The following is a 14,174-nucleotide window of genomic DNA, read 5'->3' as shown; positions in this document are numbered from 1 at the left end:
GATTCACAGTTTTACTTCAGAAAATGTTTGTTTCGCAAATACAGTTCAGTGAATTTGGTGATGACCAACACTTGTTGCGTGCCATTTAACTGCATCTTGGGTCTGAATTATAGGTCTCAGGCGCTGGGGCGTCTAGAGTGGAGGGGTGTGTTTGAAAAGTCACCTGGGTTTCACCTGTGAATAAGAATGTTGTCATAGCCCTTGTTCGCCACTGCCGAGGGTGTGAAAAGCATTTCCTAGAATCTTAGATCTAACGGATATGAGCAACATGTGGAGAATTCCAGAAACACTTATTTCCAGAAAGACATAAAACACAGATTTTAAAGGGTTGACAGACTATAGAACAGATGATCTTAAAACATTTATGAATAACATCATACAGTAGCTCAGCAGTGTGATACCTTGTGTCTATTGATCAGGATTAGACCTAGCACCTGCAGACACACCAACACCTATAGAGGGTGTGGCCAGTCTGACACCCCCCCACAGCCACCCCAACACTACTGACACCCCAACACTGACACCCCCGACACTGTTGACACCCCAACACTACTGAGACACAAAAAAGGACTAGCATATATATTTGTGTGTAGTTAGTAGTGAAATGCAGGTGAGTCGATGAGTTTAAAAAGGACTGTGGGGGTGCTATAAATACAAGACAAGCTTAGGAACAAAGGCCTGTACCTGGAAGAGCATGCCTAGAGGCCTGGCCTTGAAGCCTTAAAGAGAGAGCACAGGCCCGGGGGTCTGGCCCTGAAGCCTTAAAGAGAGAGCACAGGACCGGTCTGGCCCTGAAGCCTTAAAGAGAGAGCACAGGACCGGTCTGGCCCTGAAGCCTTAAAGAGAGAGCACAGGACTGGGGGTCTGGCCCTGAAGCCTTAAAGAGAGAGCACAGGACCGGGGGTCTGGCCCTGAAGCCTTAAAGAGAGAGCACAGGACCGGGGGTCTGGCCCTGTAGCCTTAAAGAGAGAGCACAGGACCGGGGGTCTGGCCCTGAAGCCTTAAAGAGAGAGCACAGGACCGGTCTGGCCCTGAAGCCTTAAAGAGAGAGTACAGGACCGGGGGTCTGGCCCTGAAGCCTTAAAGAGAGAGCACAGGACCGGGGGTCTGGCCCTGAAGCCTTAAAGAGAGAGCACAGGACCGGGGGTCTGGCCCTGAAGCCTTAAAGAGAGAGCACAGGACCGGGGGCCTGGCCCTGAAGCCTTAAAGAGAGAGCACAGGACCGGTCTGGCCCTGAAGCCTTAAAGAGGGAGCACAGGACCGGTCTGGCCCTGAAGCCTTAAAGAGAGAGCACAGGACCAGGGGCCTGGCCCTGAAGCCTTAAAGAGAGAGCACAGGACCGGGGGCCTGGCCCTGAAGCCTTAAAGAGAGAGCACAGGACCGGGGGTCTGGCCCTGAAGCCTTAAAGAGAGAGCACAGGACCGGGGGCCTGGCCCTGAAGCCTTAAAGAGAGAGCACAGGACCGGGGGTCTGGCCCTGAAGCCTTAAAGAGAGAGCACAGGACCGGGGGTCTGGCCCTGAAGCCTTAAAGAGAGAGCACAGGACCGGTCTGGCCCTGAAGCCTTAAAGAGAGAGCACAGGACCGGGGGTCTGGCCCTGAAGCCTTAAAGAGAGAGCACAGGACCGGGGCACCGTCTGGGATCGGCACAACACAGCAGCTCACTTCCAGTAAAACAATCAGAATGACTACAATTAAGCTCCAATACAGTGCAGCATGATATCAGACCATATATGGCCGTCTCTCTTATGATACATAGCCATGCATGCTTCTGCAACTCTTCATCCTGTCTCTTATGACAACATCCCTGCCCTCTCCCTCTTTCGCTCTCCTTCTATCTCTTTCTCTCTCCCTGTCTCCCTCTCCTTCTCTCTTTCCCCCTTTCTCCTTCTCCCTCTCTTTCTCTCCCTCTCCCTCTCTCTCTCCTCTCTCTTTCTCTCTCTCCCCCTCTCCCTCCCTCTACTCTCTCTCCCTGTCTCCCTCTCTCTCTCTCTCTGTCTCTCTAATTCAAATTCAAAATGCTGTTTTGGCATGAAATTCACTTGTAAATATTGTATAAGAGTAAATTCATGAGAACACGAATGCAGATTAATTAGAGTAATTGCTATACCTAACTGGTAAGGGCAATAACAACAACACTATCAGCAGTAACAATAATAATATTATTATAAACTATTAATACTACAATTATGTAATTTTCAATAATATTATGAATAATTATTATATTTATAATAATATGAATAATAATTAAGAAATAAAAACAAAATAAATGAATAAATAAAATGGATATTCTTTTGGTTTCTCTCTCTTTCTCTCTTTTCTTTCTCTCTCTCCCTCACAAATAAAGTGAGTTTTCCCCCACTTTTCCGTTATCTAATCTTCATCTCTGCATCTTCGCCATCAGTCCAGGCATCGCTGGTGCTCACATCCTGTGGAAGGTCTGTGTTTACTGGAAAGTGTAGCCTGCGGGTTCATGTACCCAGCCTCTGTGGAAGACGATCCTTTATTTACTGAACACTTGCTGTAGTTTATGAGACACGCTACATTTACAATTATGCATTTTCCCGACGCTCTTGTTTAGACGGACTTTCAGAAGTGCACACAGAAAGGTTTAGCAAAGACCAGCACTAATGCTACGGGTCTCTTGGGATGGCACTACATGGCCATTTAACACTACATTACAGTACATTACTGCCATTTAGCACTACATTACAGTACATTACTGCCATTTAACACTACATTACAGTGCATTACTGCCATTTAGCACTACATTACAGTACATTACTGCCATTTAACACTACATTACAGTACATTACTGCCATTTAACACTACATTACAGTACATTACTGTACATTACTGCCATTTAACATTACATTACAATACATTACTGTACATTTAGCACTACATTACAGTACATTACTGCCATTTAACACTACATTACAGTACATTACTGCCATTTAACACTACATTACAGTACATTACTGCCATTTAACACTACATTACAGTACATTACTGTACATTACTGCCATTTACCACTACATTACAGTACATTACTGTACATTACTGCCATTTAACACTACATTACAGTACATTACTGTACATTACTGCCATTTAACACTACATTACAGTACATTACTGTACATTACTGCCATTTAACACTACATTACAGTACATTACTGTACATTACTGCCATTTAACACTACATTACACTACATTGCAGTAAATCTCTGGCATTTAACAGGCCCTCTCATCCAAAGAAACACATTTTTTTGTTTTACACAGCATCCATTTACACAGCTGGATATGTACTGAAGCGATTCACGTTAAGTACCTCGCTCATGGGTACAACCTCAGCAATCTACCTGCCCTTATCTCTGCCCTCTCCCTCTCTCTCTCTCTCTCTCACTCCCTCTCTCACTCTTTCTCTCCCTCCCCTCTCCCTCCCCCTCCTCTCTCTGTCTCTTTCCTCCCTGTCTGTCATACTGTCATACACACACACACACACACATACACACACAACGCAGTTTATTGGTGTGACATTGGTTTTACCAAAGCAAGTGACAACAACTTCACACATAAAAATTCCGGAGGTAGCAGTAATAATGTGCTATATGATGATTATTATGACGGCATTAAAGGTGGCTCCACAGGGCCTGAATCCAGCTGTACTCTGACTGGAAGTGAACAGGGATGCAGGAACTCACTTTTACAACTGTGTCATGTCAGTACCTGCAGCAGGAACTCAAACATCACCTCCACATCCCCTGCAGACAAGCTAAATTATTCAGCCATGAGTCAGTGCATCTTTTTGTTCTTGCGTGATAGAACATGCAGGGGCAGCACCTGTTTGTACGGCACCCAGCATGTGATCTGCACCGCGCGACTTCACTGGAACGCTCCTGATAACCACACATCATTTAAATAGCTGCCTGCTCAGCCTGAGGCACTGCGCTCATAAGGAGGAACCCTAACCCTAACCCCACACGGTCAGGGGAACACTGCAGGTACGTACCCCACAGGGTCTCAGAAGTGGTACATCTGGGTGGTTTCCTTTGATCAGTGGGTGGTCTCTCTGCCTCCCTGAAAGAAGAGGACCAGCTGTGGGGCTCAGGTAACCCCCCCGCAGAATGACGTCAGGGGTCAGGGGCCAGCGGGCGAGGGGGTGACTCATCCTGCTGGACTAACGGATTGGCTCTCTGTTACATGTGCGCTCTTCCTCTATTACATCCCCTGTGCGCTCTTCCTCTATTACATCCCCTGTGCGCTCCTCCTCTATTACATCCCCTGTGCGCTCTTCCTCTATTACATCCCCTGTGCGCTCCTCCTCTATTACATCCCCTGTGCGCTCTTCCTCTATTACATCCCCTGTGCGTTCTTCCTCTATTACATCCCCTGTGCGCTCTTCCTCTATTACATCCCCTGTGCGCTCCTCCTCTATTACATCCCCTGTGCGCTCCTCCTCTATTACATCCCCTGTGCGCTCTTCCTCTATTACATCCCCTGTGCGCTCCTCCTCTATTACATCCCCTGTGCGCTCTTCCTCTATTACATCCCCTGTGCGCTCTTCCTCTATTACATCCCCTGTGCGCTCCTCCTCTATTACATCCCCTGTGCGCTCTTCCTCTATTACATCCCCTGTGCGCTCTTCCTCTATTACATCCCCTGTGCGCTCTTCCTCTATTACATCCCCTGTGCGCTCTTCCTCTATTACATCCCCTGTGCGCTCCTCCTCTATTACATCCCCTGTGCGCTCCTCCTCTATTACATCCCCTGTGCGCTCTTCCTCTATTACATCCCCTGTGCGCTCTTCCTCTATTACATCCCCTGTGTGCTCTTCCTCTATTACATCCCCTGTGCACTCTTCCTCTATTACATCCCCTGTGCGTTCTTCCTCTATTACATCCCCTGTGCGCTCTTCCTCTATTACATCCCCTGTGCGCTCTTCCTCTATTACATCCCCTGTGCGCTCTTCCTCTATTACATCCCCTGTGCGCTCTTCCTCTATTACATCCCCTGTGCGCTCCTCCTCTATTACATCCCCTGTGCACTCTTCCTCTATTACATCCCCTGTGCGCTCCTCCTCTATTACATCCCCTGTGCACTCTTCCTCTATTACATCCCCTGTGCGCTCCTCCTCTATTACATCCCCTGTGCGCTCCTCCTCTATTACATCCCCTGTGCGCTCTTCCTCTATTACATCCCCTGTGCGCTCTTCCCTGCGAACATTCCGACCCACCGTCCGTGACACAAACGTGTGAACAGGTGTTCCATCCCACCACCCCAAAATACAGACTTCCCATCCACAGACCCCAGCTGTCCCGCAGTCTTGAGAAAAAAAACACCCCTAAATTTTTTATTTTTAATGAATAAGTTATTTCAGTGAATAATTTGGTCTATTTTTTTAATTGGCCTGGCTTAGTGGCTTGCCTGGTGAATGTTTAACAAGTTAAAGCAAAAGCAAACAAACAGAAACTGCAGAATAGAGTGAGGATGATTCAGATAAACTGTGCTGCCTGCCCAGAGGGCGAGTGGAGCTGTGTGGAGCTTAGAAACGGTTGCTATGCAGTGTAAAACTCTGGCTTTCTCTTCCACATAGCAGCAGCAGAGGCGGGGAACGTGCTCCAGGATCCTCAAATCCCTACTGAGAGGGGAAAATAGATCCCATTTCCAAAGAAAGGCACTGACATTCCAGGACTACCCCAATGCAAGTAGTTTTGTTCTGGGAAAGCAACGGCATAGCCTGAACGTTTTCTAACTGCTGGCATTCAGGGGGCAGGTCAGACGCTCACTTTGCTATCTCTCACTGTGCTAACTCACTGTGCTACTCACTGTCTGTGCTAATTCACTGTGCTACTCACTGTGCTAACTCACGGTCTGTGCTAACTGTCACTGTGCTTACGCTCACAGTCTGTGCTAACTCACTGTGCTAACTCTCACTGTGTGTGCTAACCAATTAATCAACTCTAAACCTTTAGTTAGCTTTTATTGTGCACTAACTAATAATGCAAAGATACACAGCTGGTCAGCAGACAGCTGGGCAGCCAATTGTCCAATTACTTCTGCTCCCTTGAAATGGAGGACTGTTTAAAAAGTTCTGTAATTCCTGCATGAATGAATCGATATGAATGTAAATACCCTCAAATAAAAATTTTTAATGTTACTGTCTGCACTTAAACCTCATGTTCATTTTTTCATTTCAAATCCAATGTGCTGGAGTACAGGCCTGAAACATTTTTAAAATTTTTTTATTTATTTAACCTTTATTTACCCAGGGTAGGTTCACTGAGCATGGATGCTCTTTTGCAGGAACGCCCTGCTTCACACTCATACACATTCACACCTGGGAGCTGCCCAGTACAACCACAATCCTCTACTGTTGGCCACTGAGCAGCTCCACTGGAGGGAGAGAACATTTTTTAGCCAATTAAATCAGGGATGATTAGGTGGCAAGTTTTTGCAAGAGCCAGATCTGGGATTTAGCCAGGACACCGGGGAACCCCCTACTCTTTGCGAATAGTGTCATGGGATCTTTAATGACCACAGTGAGTCAGGACCTCGGTTTAACGTCTCATTCGAAAGACGGCATCTCCTACAGCACAGCGTCCCCGTCACTGCACTGGGGTATTGGGGTTTATTTGACCAGAGGGAAGATTGCCCCCTGCTGGCCCACCAACACCACTTCCAGCAGCAACTCAGTATTCCCTGGTGGTCTCCCATCCAAGTACTAACCAAGCCCACACTTGCTTAGCTTCAGCCAGTCGGCAGGAGCAGAGTGCGTGGTGGTACGGCTGCCGGCTGAACTAAAGTTTTGTCACTGTCCAAATACTTACGCACTGCCCTGTATATATACTGTATGTGCCATATGCTTTATATATTACTATATATGAGAAACATCTCTCAGGAACGCCCAAACCAGCCTGTGAAATGCCTTCCATTTTTGTTTGTTTTTGTTGCAAAACTGTAGCCCTTCACATCGGGCTCCCAGCTGCAGCTAACATCTGTTACCACGGTTACCGTGATATGACACAGGGTGAACCTGAATTGCGCAACTGAGAGAGTTTATTACAGCGCATCAGCAGTAGAACAGCTCAAAGAGTCTCATTCTGCAGAGCACACCGCTGCTCACTCGGGCCAAAAGAGACATATATTTTAGTTAAACAAACCATTTTAAATTTATTTTTTTATTTTTGCTTTATAAAAATTTCACAGTGTTAACAAATATATGAAGACCTTTTGACTCTGTGACTATTTTGGAAATCCATACCTGCACCAACCTCTTCTTCAAACAGAGATGATTGATTTGAAAGTCTTTATTATTTTTCAGTATCCTGGACATAAGCTGACACTCGCCTGGTCTAGAGAAGCAAAGGCTGCTTCTTCGTTTGACAGGTGTACAGAAAAGCTGGTTCCCTTTGAGCAAAAAAATGACAGAAGACCCGTTTCCACATGAAAGCAAGCAAATCACAGCCAAGGCCTACAGGAGTATTTCTGTTCACAGAGTTTGCAGACTATCCACCTCTCTGTTGCCAAGGCAGGTATGCTGGATAAATGTAGCTATAAATGTAAATCTGCCTGCCACACCTGACATGTGCTCAGATTTACAGCCAAGTTTGCTCACATCAGCTGTCATTAGAAGGAAAATGGTATCAAGCATAATAGTGTTCAGTGTTCTAAAGCCCTCTCAGTGTGTGCTCAGAAAACCTTCATCCAATTAAACCTCATCCCCAGAACCAAATAACCAATCAGAGGGTTAGCGTAGGCTGTGGAGATGGATAGTAAACCAATGAATGTGTAGAGAGACTACAGGTATTCATGTTGGCAGTCTCCTTTCTGTTTTCAAACCTATAATCACAAGAGTCACTTATTACCTGTGTTTGCTTTCTCTACTCAGGTAACTGATCTCCATGGCAACACCTTTTCCCCAAGGCTACCTTCAGCTGTTGACTTTGGGGCCCAGGGGGCAGGGGCAGGTTCACAGGCCACACAAACAGAGTGACACAAAGCTGCTCGTCCACTCTCAGGATCATCTCACCACACAGGCCTGCTCATCCAGCACTCTCAGGATCATCTCACCACACAGGCCTGCTCATCCAGCACTCTCAGGATCATCTCACCACACAGGCCTGCTCATCCAGCACTCTCAGGATCATCTCACCACACAGGCCTGCTCATCCAGCACTCTCAGGATCATCTCACCACACAGGCCTGCTCATCCAGCACTCTCAGGATCATCTCACCACACAGGCCTGCTCATCCAGCACTTTCAGGATCATCTCACCACACAGGCCTACACTGAACAGTAAGTCTGACTATTAAAGCAAGTTTACGGTTGTGTTCAACAGATTAAAGAAAGGTTAGGACATTTTCTCTAGTAGCATGTGTACCATTTATATTATTGAATTCATGATCTTGACTTTGTTTTTCATCAATTTTAAATGAGTAATCAGATGTTTTCAATAGTACCAATGGTTTCAATTAAATTTTAGGGGTCAAATTAGGGTTAGTGTTGGGCCTCTCGGGTGAGGAAGGGCCCAATGAGCCCTGTTTAGCACAGCAGGTCACCCGGCCTCATACACAGCTCTTACCTGAGCAGCAGGTACAGAGGTGGAAGTATCGGACCACAGGGAAGCCTTTGTCCGCACTAACAGGCCTCTTTAGGTGACGGATGCTAAATGCACGCCCAAATTGCTCCACTGGATTTGTGAATAATCTGTGTGCATGTATAGGCCTGCATGACTTTACTGCACTCCTTTGTGAATAATAGCACCAACTGTTTTTTTACAAGAAATATTTTTACAATTATAAAAGTGCTCATTTTATTTCCCAACTCACATGTGAGAACCACAATGGCTTGCAGAAATTACATTATTAAAATGTATTGAATAAAGAAATCATTACCTTCATTCTCAGCATTTAGTAATGTATTTGCAATAGGCATACTTCTTGCAAATACATATTGTGTAAATGAAAATAGGACATGAACTTTGTTGAAAACAGGTGTTTTGTGAAACAATTATGCAGTTCCATACTTCATACTCTGGAACATGAATAAAGTATTCTGAACTTCGCTGATGGAGGCAGATCGAGCAACAAGGAACAGTGGGAATTAGGCTCTGTAATTGCGCTCCATTAGAGTAAACTGCTCGAGCTGGAATTCACGAGAGAAAACTCCCGTTTTGTTAGTGTTGCCATAGGCGACGGAGATGCTACAATAGGCGTGTCACGCTCGATTACCCACAGGAAAGAGAACCCAAAACTGTAGGAAAGAGGTAAGTCGTCAGATATGTTCTGCAAGTTGCGTGTTTTTGTAAAAATTGACTTCTCTCTGTTTAAAACAGCATGATGTTTTGTTTCTGCTCAATAATATTTCGCGTGTATAAACACTGTACAAGTAACATACATTTCAAAGCGATTTGCCCTGAGCAACTGCGGATTTAAAGTTGAAACATAACCCTCGAACTGTTTGATAATGACTCATTTCGTCGGCCTGTGTGTGTCGTTATATAGCCTAGATACGTTTCAGGAAATATTTATTTTTCGAACGCACTCTGCTCTTCAGAATCGTTTACCTTAGTTACAACAAATTACCCACCACTCCTTTCCACACAAATACAGGCCACACAAAGCTTTTAAACAGAACAGCCTTTTACTTCGGATTAGGCTATATGCTATGTGCGCTTCACGGAGTGAGAATGGGTTGTTTTATATTTTAAACTGCCGCTTATTTCAACCAGCCGCTTATGGGACACAAACTAGAGACCTCTTTGACGATCTAATCCCAGGGCAGCCTAGCCTACTCCTGCCTTACACTCTCACAAAATACTAGAAAAGTAAAGTTATAAGAATAAAGAGCAATTTACACAATGGTTAATAAAGGTTTGTTTTGGTTTCTGTGTGATCGATTGTAGAAATGGCCGGAACGCCGCGCGATGCCCATCCCTGTAGCACGATTGAGAAGCTGCGGCTGAAGTGTCTGGAGCGAGGAGCCGCCGGGATAAAGGGCCTGTCAAGGCAAGTTTCCGCCAACAGGGGGCGATGCTGTAGAGGAAAATGACAGAACTGATAGATTTTGTATAGGTGCAGCGGACTTATGATTGTGGTTGTGACCGAACATTTCAGACTTGATACACAGATATAAAAAATGATAAATAATAGTAACAAAAAGAAAACTTACGAATAAAGTTAATTCATTTTGTAAATCAGTGGTTAGGTCGTAAATAGTCACTCTGCAGTGGCAGACCCCAGTTCCAGCGTTCCGGTTTTTCCCGCAGGACGTTCCGCATTATGGATGAGGACCGCAGCAAGTCGCTGGATCTGCAGGAGCTGCTGCGGGGGCTGGAGGCCTACGGCATGTCCGTCAGCCGAGACGAGGCCCAGCACATCCTCAGCACCCTGGACAAGGACGGGGGCGGGACCGTCGACTTCAGCGAGTTCCTGGAGGCCCTGCGGGTGAGCCTGGCGGGCAGGGCGTGGGTTTGAGGCGGGCGGGACGTGAGAGAGAGACCGCCATTACAAGCGGCTGAAATGGGGTTCCTCCGCTGGGTGGCAGGTAGCGTGAGCAGCTCGGCTGTCCGAGAGGACCTCAGAGTAGAACCGCCGCTCCTTTGCATTGAGAGGAGTCGGTTGAGGTGGTTTGGGCATCTGATAAAGATGCCTCCTGGGCGCCTCCCTCTGGAGGTGTTCTGGGCGCGGCCCCGAGGAGGAGACCCAGGGGCAGACCTAGGACACGCTGGAGGGATTATATCCACCGGCTGGCCTGGGAGCACCTGGGGATCCACCGGGATGAGTTGGTGGAAGTTGCTGGGGAGAGGGGTGTTCTGGGCTGCTCTGCTTGCCCTGTTGCCACTGCAACCCTGACCTGGACTAAGCTGTTAGAAAATGGATGGATGGATGGATGTACTGTGGATGTCTGTACTCTCACTGGATGTATGGATGTACTGTGGATGTCAGTACTCTCACTGGATGGATGGATGTACTGTGGATGTCTGTACTCTCACTGGATGGATGGATGTACTGTGGATGTCTGTACTCTCACCAATCAGCGTGGGATGCCGCTGGGTTTACAGAACATTCAGGTTAGGTGGCACAGTCGGGCCTGTTCAGCCCCATGTTGGGAACCAATATTTGCTGTTACCCCACCCTTGCAGCCCCCCCTGTCCTGCAGCAGGCGGGCGGTGATCACGGCGGCGTTCAGCAAGCTGGACCGCAGCGGCGATGGCGTGGTGACCGTGCTGGACCTGCAGGGCGTGTACGACGCGACGCAGCACCCCAAGTTCCGCAGCGGCCAGTGGAGCGAGGAGGAGGTGTTCCACGCCTTCCTCGACAGCTTCGACTCCCCGTATGACAAGGATGGGAAGGTATGAGAACAACAATGCTAATACTGAACTATGATGCTAACAATAAACCAAAATGCTACTACTGAACTGTGATGCTAAGAATAAGCCAAAATGCTAATACTGAACTGTGATGCTAACAATAAGCCAAAATGCTAATACTGAACTGTGATGCTAACAATAAGCCAAAATGCTAATACTGAACTGTGATGCTAACAATAAGCCATTATGCTAATGATGAACTATGGTGCCAACAAAAACCATGATACTAATAATGATGAACAATGATTCTAAGAATAAATCACAATTCTAATAATGAACTGTGATAATAACAATAAACCATAATGCTAATGATGAACAAGTCGTAGCAACATTGCACAGATGATATAGAAGCAACATTTATCTTATTTATTTATCTATTTATTTTATCTTGTAGTTTTAGTGGTTTTTAGTCACGATTGGAACCTTGAGTACTTTTATGTTTGTCTGCGCTGTTTCTAAATTGTGTGTCAAGATGGATGCCTCATCTACTGCAGACCAAGCCTGCCTACGGGAAAAATTTATTTCAGTGAAATACCAAAAAGCACAGACGGTACTCTTATGTCCAAAAATGGAAAAAATTGAAAAATTTCAAAAATGTTATTATCTAAATAAAATGGATAGGAAATAGGGTTATTTTAATAACTATGATGAAGTAAATGAATAGAAATGTTTTCAGAAATTTCTGATGAAAAATGTGTTTCAGTGGAAAACCAGAAAATAAATTAAATGTTCTAGTCTTATATCCAAAAATGGAAAAAATGACAATTTTACAAATGCTTTTTTTTTTTTATTCAGATGAATAGGAAATCATGTTAAGTAAATAAACCAAGTGAAACAAATGAATCAAAATGGGTTTTTAGAAATTTGTGTATTTCAGTGAAAAACCAAGAAAACGCATAAGACCTATTTCCAAAAACTGAAAAAATGTGAAAATTTACAAAATGTTCTTTTATGTATCAAATGGATAGGAAATCCGGTTAATTTAACAACCATGATGAAATAAATGAATAGAAATGTCTTTTTTTTATTGTAAAGATAAATGTCATTTTATGAATCAGATAGGACAAAAATTAATAGAAATGTTTTTAAATAAATTTATGATGAATTTGTTTCAGTGGATAACCAAAAAAGCACATAAGACAAACATAACACATGCAAAAACTGAGAAAATTCCAAAAAAATTTAAAATGTCCTTTTATATATCAAATGGATTGGAAGCCAGGTTAATTGAACCACCATGGTGAAATAAATAGAAATGATTTGTAAAAAAATTGTGATGCTAAATGTGTTAGTCAAAAAATAGCAAAATACTTCAGACAATGTGTACGTCCAGAAAGTGAAAAAACTACCCCAAAAGAAGTTATCAGATGCATTGGAAATCATGTTCATTTTTAAACCACCAAGAAATAAATTAATAGAAATGCTTCTTAAGAAATTGATTATGGAAAAATGTATTTCAGCGTAAAAACATCAACATACATAAAACCTTATTTTATGTCCAAAAAGAGGGGAAAAGCTACATTTAAAAAAGTCTTTTCATAAATCAGATGTAAAGGAAATCATGTCAATTTAACAATAAAGTAATAGAAATGTGTTTGAAGACATTTCTCATGAACGTGTTTAAATGGAAAATAGAAAAATGCACAGGACTATATATATATATATATATATATATATATATACACACATCTAAAAAAAAAAAAAAAATTTTACATGCCTTTCATGATTCCGATGGACAGGAAACTGTGTTTTACAACCTGAAGTCATTTCTGATGAAACACTTGAAATGTAAAAATAAAATGCTTATTGCTTTATCTTGAAAAAGTGCAAGAAAATATATTTCTGATTTTCTTTTCTTTTTAATCCAATTTCACAAATATGTATGAATGAAAATGAGATCTGGGAGAATGGATCAGGTGGCGTGTGACTGCAGGACGAGACTTCAAGAGCACAGAAGGAGCCTCAGCCATGTGCAGTCACTGGCTCCCTGATTGGTCACAGCAGAGCGCAGTGTCTTGATTGGTTAATTGTGTGTCGCCCGGCTGCAGGTGACGCTGGAGGAGTTTGTGAATTACTACAGTGGCGTCAGCGCATCCATCGACAGCGACGAGTATTTCGTCACCATGGTGCGCAAGGCATGGAAACTGTAGGCCACACCCACCCTCGTCAGGTGCATATATCTCGCACTCCGATTGGCTCCATTGGGGACAGACCAGAGAATCTCAAAAGCAGTTAATTTTCATAACATTAACAAGCTTCATTCCTGATATCACGTTTTCTATATTTCCAAAATGTCCTGGGCATGTCCTGTGTGCGGTATGGACTGTCCTGTGTGTGGTGTACTGTCCTGGTGTGGTGTAGACTGTCCTGTGTGTGGTGTACTGTCCTGGTGTGGTGTAGACTGTCCTGTGTGTGGTGTACTGTCCTGGTGTGGTGTAGACTGTCCTGTGTGTGGTGTACTGTCCTGGTGTGGTGTAGGCTGTCCTGTGTGTGTAGACTGTCCTGTGTGTGGTGTACTCTCCTGGTGTGGTGTAGACTGTCCTGTGTGTGGTGTACTGTCCTGGTGTGGTGTAGACTGTCCTGCATTTTTATGTTCGCTCCTATTCTCCTATCTGCTCACTTCCCTGCTAAGCTGAAAGAGTGCAAATAAAGCTTTGGAAGAAAACCGGTTTGGTGTCCCATGTGGTATTTAAACTGACTGATAACATTTTGATCAGCATCACCACAACACTGTCATAACAGCCACACACCTGGATAGCATTAGAATAGCACAGATATACACTTCAACTGCATTGGGAGTT

The 14,174-nt window shown here is 44.5% G+C and overlaps 1 protein-coding gene across 2 annotated transcripts; it reads left to right on the top strand.

The window, feature by feature from the left end:
• Positions 1 to 7,894: 7,894 nt before the first annotated feature.
• capsla (calcyphosine-like a) lies at positions 7,895 to 14,040 on the top strand. Of its 2 annotated transcripts, none has more exons than XM_035423069.1 (5): positions 7,895 to 8,297; positions 9,907 to 10,009; positions 10,270 to 10,447; positions 11,146 to 11,355; positions 13,422 to 14,040. In XM_035423069.1, exons 2-5 carry the CDS (start codon positions 9,909 to 9,911, stop codon positions 13,521 to 13,523), a joined length of 591 nt encoding a protein of 196 aa, XP_035278960.1. In that variant the 5' UTR covers positions 7,895 to 8,297; positions 9,907 to 9,908; the 3' UTR covers positions 13,524 to 14,040. The 2 variants fall into 2 exon arrangements, with proteins under 2 accessions (XP_035278960.1, XP_035278959.1); XM_035423068.1 differs by lacking the exon at positions 7,895 to 8,297 and adding an exon at positions 9,182 to 9,267.
• Positions 14,041 to 14,174: the final 134 nt, after the last annotated feature.

The sequence above is a fragment of the Anguilla anguilla genome, chromosome 6 (assembly GCF_013347855.1).
Source record: "Anguilla anguilla isolate fAngAng1 chromosome 6, fAngAng1.pri, whole genome shotgun sequence".
NCBI lineage: Eukaryota > Metazoa > Chordata > Actinopteri > Anguilliformes > Anguillidae > Anguilla > Anguilla anguilla.
The sequence above is the reverse complement of the archived record's forward strand: the minus strand, read 5'-3'. Positions and strand labels throughout refer to the sequence as shown.

Excerpts from the sequence above, each read along its gene's own strand:
- capsla (XM_035423069.1), top strand. The coding sequence starts at position 9,909 with ATGGCCGGAACGCCGCGCGATGCCCATCCCTGTAGCACGATTGAGAAG. Across the intron at positions 10,010-10,269 it reads GGGATAAAGGGCCTGTCAAG|GACGTTCCGCATTATGGATG; the intron begins GCAAGTTTCCGC and ends TTTTTCCCGCAG. Across the intron at positions 10,448-11,145 it reads AGTTCCTGGAGGCCCTGCGG|CCCCCCCTGTCCTGCAGCAG; the intron begins GTGAGCCTGGCG and ends CCACCCTTGCAG.